This window comes from Scleropages formosus, chromosome 6, assembly GCF_900964775.1.
Source record: "Scleropages formosus chromosome 6, fSclFor1.1, whole genome shotgun sequence".
In the NCBI taxonomy this organism is placed as follows: domain Eukaryota; kingdom Metazoa; phylum Chordata; class Actinopteri; order Osteoglossiformes; family Osteoglossidae; genus Scleropages; species Scleropages formosus.
Window position 1 is genome coordinate 1,597,327 of NC_041811.1, and position 7,129 is coordinate 1,604,455.

At 50.7% G+C, this 7,129-nt stretch overlaps 1 protein-coding gene across 1 annotated transcript; it reads right to left on the reverse strand.

Moving 5' to 3' along the window:
* Positions 1-1,654: 1,654 nt before the first annotated feature.
* Positions 1,655-3,849, reverse strand: LOC108932017 (serine/threonine-protein kinase NIM1-like). Its single transcript, XM_018748157.2, has 3 exons — positions 3,567-3,849; positions 3,136-3,404; positions 1,655-2,395 (listed from the first exon to the last, which is right to left on the reverse strand). Exons 1-3 carry the CDS (start codon positions 3,847-3,849, stop codon positions 1,655-1,657), a joined length of 1,293 nt encoding a protein of 430 aa, XP_018603673.2.
* Between the last annotated feature and the right edge of the window lie 3,280 nt (positions 3,850-7,129).

Genomic DNA, 7,129 nt, shown 5'->3' on the forward strand with positions numbered 1-7,129 from the left:
CACTTCCAAAAGAGTCCCACATTCGTTTCTCATCAGTCAGCCGTAGCTGCTGGCGCACTGGTTAGACACGTCCCCTGGCACCAACTGTGGGACCCTTGAGGAAGGTACTTGTCCTTGATGGTGCAGTAAAAGTTACCCTGCTGCACAAATGGGTAAATCATTGTAAAGTCAATTATCTAACAGTATTAGTATGTATACACAGATGAGCTTGATAAAAAATTTATTGTAATGTGCTATTAAGCCTTATTTTAAATTCAATACTATGTTTAGATCTTTTCAATATTTGCAATTTTTACAGTATATTGCAGGACTAAAAACTCGTCTTTCTATCATAACTTTACATCCGAAAACATTACATCGATTTCAGTTCAGTAGAAAGTCATGGTAAGGAGTGTGGTAAGAGTACAGCGGTGTGGGGATAGCACTCCAGTAAACAGAAAAAATGTGCAAAAAAGAAAAACAGCTTATAAAAGAAAAATATTACAAAGACATGACCTTAAAATCTCAACAAAGGTGGAAAGAGAAATGTATAATTTCCTAGAAAATTAAGGGTTTGTGGGATTATCTGATATTCATTTAAGGATGGGCTACACTATATTTTTTCATTATGGTAAATTACTTTGTGTGCTGCCTTGTACTGAATCCAGTACTGTAGCCAGCATGTAGAAATGTCATAATTGTGTGGAGTTATTATTGATAATGACATCAAGGGCTGTAACTTGCTGTGTTTAAGAGGAGAGCGCACAGGTTGAAGTCACAGTGTGTCCGCAGGGGTCCGTCAACGTTGTGCGGTTAGAGAGGTCACTTCACACCACCGGCTCTGTCCATGAACTGGAGGAACCGGAGTGCCGCCACTAGGGGGCAGTGAGGAGCACTCAGTGACAGGCAGCACACATCTCACCCCACAGCGGTGGACATGCGGAAGTAGCCGAGCGGAGATGAACACGTAGACGGGCACACGGTGTCCTGTATCTCGTCATCCACAAAGGTATTTCAGCGTTTCCTGCTCACAGTGCTGAATAGCCTTTGGGCCCCTGGTTCGAGGAGAATTGCCTGGCCTGCCCTCGGCTGACCTGCTCGACGTCTTATAGAAATATGACAGGACAGATGGCAAGAAGTAAAACCAAATCCTTCTGGGTTTCAGTCCGACAGAGTCACAATTCAACTCGCAGCACCGCTGAGTCCATTTGAAAGTGTGCTGAGCACCGATTGGCTAGGAACTGGTGGAAAAGTGTAGTGCAGCCAATAGCAGCCTGGGGGCGTGGCCTATTCACTTCATTCACAGAGACTGAACACGAGACGGGTTACCTAAGGCACTGCAGCGTGGACGTGATGCCAGATGACAATGTGTGAAAAACAAAATGCTGTTCATGGTGAAGTAATAAGAAAACATAAAAAAGAAATTTGCTCCTTTGCCCCGCCTCCCTCCAGAGTGTTACCAATAACAGGGTAACAACAGCAATGCAAGTGTTGAGCACATCCTTCTGTGCAGCGTGTCACCCTTACAAACCCGGGTACTTTACTGCAGCAATGCATTACATGCCTGCCCCACCCCCATTACTGCACCTTTTAAACATTCTGATCTGAGACGTCTGGTCAACTCTATCGTCTCGAACCCGAGGCCAGAGCAGTCCTGACTGGCACAAAGGCCTGCTCAGCTCACGGTGCACAGCTTGGACGTGTGCCTGTAGGCACGCAGGCGTTCCATCCTAGGGTCCGATGTGAGCTGCATGATGGCGGGAGGCAGCTCCGCGATGCGCCTCCGGTGGGCGCCGTGCAGGAGGATGCGGTAGAGGCCCGTGATAGCACTGCGGCTGCTGTGGCCCTGGTTGTTGCGAATGTGCTCGGCCGTGACCCCCAGTGCCTCCAGGGCCTCACGCACCTCCGCCTCCTCGTCATCCAGCTCATCAGGCCGCGCCGAGGCCAGGTGCTGCGGGTCGAGGCGCAGGGGTGCTGGCGGTCGCGGCATCTCCACGGGTAGCAGCCACTCGCAGCCCATGCTCTGGTCGAGGGCCCAGCGCTCGGATGGCTGTGGGTGCAGCAGCCCCTGGATGAGGCGGCGACACGCCCTCGGCACCCAGGGCGGCATGGCGTAGGCACCCTCCAGAATGAGTCGCCGCAGCTTGGGCACGGTCTCAGCCCGGAAGGGCATGGTGCCTGTCACCATGAAGAAAAGAATCACGCCGAGTGCCCACACATCCACGTAGATGCCCACGTAGCGCTCATCGCGAAAGAGCTCAGGCGCTGCGTACGGTGGAGAACCGCAGAACGTGTCCAGCATCTCGTCGCGGCGGCTGAATGTGCTGAAGCCGAAGTCGCCCACCTTGACCAGGCCGCCGTGGCAGCAGAACACGTTCTCGGCCTTCAGGTCCCGGTGAACAACGCCGTTCTCGTGCTGCGGATGTCAGAAAACGGTTAAGGAACTGAATGGTAACGGAATGCAGCGACTGTCGATAACTGCGCTCAGTACTGTGATCAGTACCACGATGAACTCATCCCACTTGTAATGTTGCACTGCTTTGGGATGACTTCGATAAATGATACGGACACAGTTTCATTTATTATAATAGTTACAATACATCTGTGTTTTCACACACACACACACACACACACACACACACACACACACACACACACACACACACATTGTCAGAACCGCTTGTCCCATACGGGGTCACGGGGAACTGGAGCCTACCCGGTAACACAGGGCGTAAGGCCAGAGGGGGAGGGGACACACCCAGAGGACGGGACGCAAACCGCAGACCCACTGAAGAGACCGCAGACCCACCCGGTCCAACCCACTGCGCCACTGCGCCCCCTCTGTGTTTTCATTCTAATATTTTTGTAAACTTTAAAAAAGCTAATTTAATAAAAGTGATAAATCTATTAACTTTTAAGATGCTGAAATTGAGTGATACTATAAGATGACTAAAATGCAGATACACAGTCTCCAGAAACTCCAACCCGACACTGACAGTGGACTCATTGATCACCAACAGCAGACACAAGCTGTCAACACTATGGAAGGGAGCAGAATGAAGGTGGTCCCACCATTTGCTGTCTTCTCGCCAGGTGTTATACACACATACTATGTACTAAAAAGGGTAAAGCGTGGTCATGCTGGTGTACACTGACCATGTGCTTGACAGCCGCCAGGATCTGAGAGAAGACAATCTTGCTGTCTGTGTCGGAAAGGCGCCCCTCGGTGCTGATCCGTGTGTGCAGCTCTCCGCCCGCTGCATACTCCATGACCAGGTACAGCCGCGACAGTGTCTCCACCACCTCGTACAGCTGGATGATGTTGGGGTGGTGCAGGCGCTCCATGCTGGAGATCTCCCGTGACAGGAAGCGCTGCGTCTTGGGCTCCAGCCTTGTCTTGTCCAGGATCTTTATGGCCACTTTGTCTGGGGAAGGCACGTAGAGCATGATCCACAGGAGGTTGAACCCGGCGCACCCAGCTGGGAATGGCCAGCCAGTCTGCCGTAAGAAAACACTGGTGGACGAAAACAACGCTGCTGCCCTTTTTGACCATGGTTTGACCCTGAAGTCGGACCAAGGAGCCCTACCTTTGGTGAGGACATGGATGCCCAGCTTGACGCGCGAGAAGTTGCCGCAGCCGATCTCGCCGCGCACCTTGTAGAAGCCAACCCTACGGCCCACGGTCAGTTCCCGCACCGTCTTTTCATCCTGCCGCATGTCCAGGTGCAGCTGCTCTAGGGGCGTGAGCCTCTGGGGGGTGGGCGGGGCCTCCTCTTCCTCACCGCAGCTGTCTGAGCTGTCTTGCGGGCTCCAGCGCGAGCTGTAGTGGGGGTCAAGGCTGAGAGCCCTGGTCACACACACTGCCGTCATGTCGCCTGCAGGACAACCTTCACGTCAGCTGCCCCTCACAAGAAGAGCCTGACAGCGGTGGGAGTGAAGGGAGACACAGCGATCACTGGACTGGTATTGACCACTTCCTATCAGTTCAGCGCTACGTGCTGCAACTTGGGTCAAAACCATGGTTTTGTGGGCCTCTCGATCTGATGGATCACACGTTCATCAAGAGAAACGTCACCACAGGGTACAGGTTTGATGTGTGGTGCGCAGCACAGTTAAGTGAAGGGGGGTAACTAGCCTTCCTCACTACTGTTTACACATGAGTTTACGAACGGTCATTGAGCTCAGCAACAAGCACCCAGTTAATAATGATGCAACGCAACACAGCAGTGAGGTCAAATGCGCTACTGGGGTTAGTGCAGAGCACACAGCACTTACCGGCACAGACCCCGTTGTGTGTGTACGCGTTTCGTGAAGGTCCGCTCTGCTATCCCATCACAGTCCTGCCTGTCGCCGACTTGTAGGACTCTTGGCTTTTGCAGTAGATGCTGACAATATATAGGATGTTTTCCGACTGAGCTGAGGTGAAACCCAGTAAACGAGGTGCTGCAGACCCGTCTCTGGCTGACTACCGCTGCTCTCCTTCCTGCCCAAAGTGGGTCGCACTCCTTTCTTCCTTTAACCCTCGATGGACGGTGCTTTTTTTAAAGTCAGCCCAGCAGTGTCAGGGGCCCTTCAGCATCCTCCCCTCACTCTCTTGTCTTTGTGTCTCCACCTCTGACTGTAACCATTGGTGCTGCACGAACCCACAGCCAGGTCCTGAGAGGGCGGTGTAGCCTCGGCGCTGCCTCCTCTCCCCTGGTGCATGTGCTCGGGCTTAGGGAGAAGTTACGTGCTCTAATGCGGCTTTATTTAGCGCTCACCACGTTTCATCTGTGTGAGAAGGAGACAAAGCGATTAGTGGAGGATCAGAGTTGCTGTGCAGGGGGCACTGACGGGACCTGCTGGACAATTGAGGACTGAGCCGCGGCAGGGGTGGGACGACCAGCTCTACTTACTCCGTGGTGACCAGGAGCTGCCACTGCAGTTGCACACATTTGCCTTCACACTGACTAAGGACACATCCATCCTTTCAGCGGGACCACCCTTCATCCTCATGGTAAATATGTGTGTAACCCCTTAGTTACACAAATAATCATCATTAAACTGTTCCAGCTCAACTGCAGCAAACAGAACAGGGATGTTCTAACAGGGCAGATAAATGTGTGGAGATTTATATCTTGTGTACATTAAACCTGTGAAGACACGAACAATCTCACATTTTTAACAGAAAATATTAAAATGAGCCTAATTTGTCAGAAGCACACATTTAATTAACTCTGACTGTTGTACTTCTCACTATAATTCATCCCATGATGATCAGAGTATGTGAGGTCATATCATGGCATTAATGCTGGTAACCAGATTCTCTGCAGTGCCTGTCCAAGCCCCGTGCCCTGTCTAGACCCCCCCACCCCCACATCCAGGCCCCACCCCTTCACCCAGCTATATGCGTGGCTCCAGGAAAGGAAGGCTGCTGTGCCAAGGTGGCCCCAGCCCAGCAGCACTGATCCTGCCAGGGACAATCCACTTAAATGGTCCCTGAGAACACAGGTAAGAGGGGCGGTGCTCACAGGAACACAACGCTCTATCGCGATGCACCGTTCAATTAACACCTGACCGTACTAAATGATGAACACTATAACAGAAGAACAGCGGAACTTTGGGAAATGACAAGGAGGAAGTGCTGGACTTCTTTAACTCTGTTATAGGCACAGGATGCCAGCGGTACATGAAACATGAATGTTTGACAGTGAATGGGGGACACCGATAAATTTGCTCGGCCCGTTGATATCTCACTTATGGCAGAAATGTTAGTGCTGTCAATAGGGAGGATAAAAGTGAACCTGCAACGAGATCCAGATCACTGTAAACCCAGCAGCGCTTTATTACTGTATCAGATCATGGTAAATCATCTTAAGGACACGATAAGGCGGGGCCAGGAGGACACAGCTTAATGCTTTTACATAACAGGTGCCTCCAGGGCCAGGGATGTCTTTGCGGGAGGGATGCTCTGGTTGCTGCTAATCCTGCGCTGGCCAATCAGACAGGGCAGCACTAGCCCAGAGCCAATCAATCAAAAACTGAGGAAGAACGGAAAACTGCCAAGCAACAAGCAGAAGTGAAGACTTGGGTTCAAGAGAGTTATTGTTCTTCTCCAGATGTTACCCTTCCACTGTGACCCTGTACGTGGCCACAGCGCACTACATGTACTACTGCTTCTCACCAGCCCAGGGTGGCCTTGGAGAGATTAGCTCCTGCAGGCACAGGGCCAAACCTTCAGCAGTTCCAGACTGTTCTGCAAAACAATTTCCACCCTCCGCACTCACTCAGACTCGCACAAGGACCTTCAATCAGCCTTCTTTTTGTCCCCCCAATGGGGTCAGATGTCTGAATACAAACATGCCCGGATTTGGACCAGTCCTGTCCACTCCTGTAAACCACTTAAAACCTTAACAGCAAAAGTTGCTAAAACAATCACATGGCTCTCAAAGTAAATTTCTGAACACCTTAGGAGAGAAACTGCTGAAGCCTGCGAGCTCATAAAGGGTTACAGGGCCTCTTCTAGAGCTCAGAACCTCAGTCCAGCCACAGTTACACTTATACTCAAATGGAAAAAGTCTGGAATGGTGGTGACTCTACCAAGGAGTGGCAACCCTGCCAAAATCTTCCTATAAACAAGGTACTAAATCATTTTTGTGTTCAAAAAGAACCCCAAAACATCCAGGGAACTGCAGTCCTCTCTTGGCTCAGCTCAAGTCGGTGCTCATGGCTCTGTTAAAAATAAAAGTAAAATAAAATAAACACACTGTGCAAAAGCAGAATAGATGGGAAAGCAGCAGGCTGCAAACCACTGCTCCCTGAAAAGACTGTGAAAGCTGACCTATAGTTCACTAAAGGATGTCTCTCAAGACTTGAACAATGTCTTGTGGACTGATGAAAAAAACAGTTGAACATTCTGGACAAGGTGGGCCCTGTTACATTGTGGGGGAGGGGGGGAACCCAAATACAGCCTTTCAGAGTAATTTCAAGCGTTCAAAGTACTGACCAAAAGGGCAAAAGCATGAGCCACAGTCACACTTCCTTTTGACATTTTTAATAAAATTACGTTTGACAAAAAGTTCAGCACATTTGGAACTGTTTGCTTTTGTGATGACCCAACAAACAGCCAGAGGACCACTGAGGTGATCTCGATGTGCTTCAGTACCACGTG

Coding starts and splice junctions, on each gene's coding strand:
- LOC108932017 (XM_018748157.2), bottom strand. CDS start 3,849: ATGACGGCAGTGTGTGTGACCAGGGCTCTCAGCCTTGACCCCCACTAC. Junction 3,405..3,566: donor CATCCATGTCCTCACCAAAG/GTAGGGCTCCTT, acceptor TGCCTTCCCCAG/ACAAAGTGGCCATAAAGATC. Junction 2,396..3,135: donor TGGCGGCTGTCAAGCACATG/GTCAGTGTACAC, acceptor TGACATCCGCAG/CACGAGAACGGCGTTGTTCA.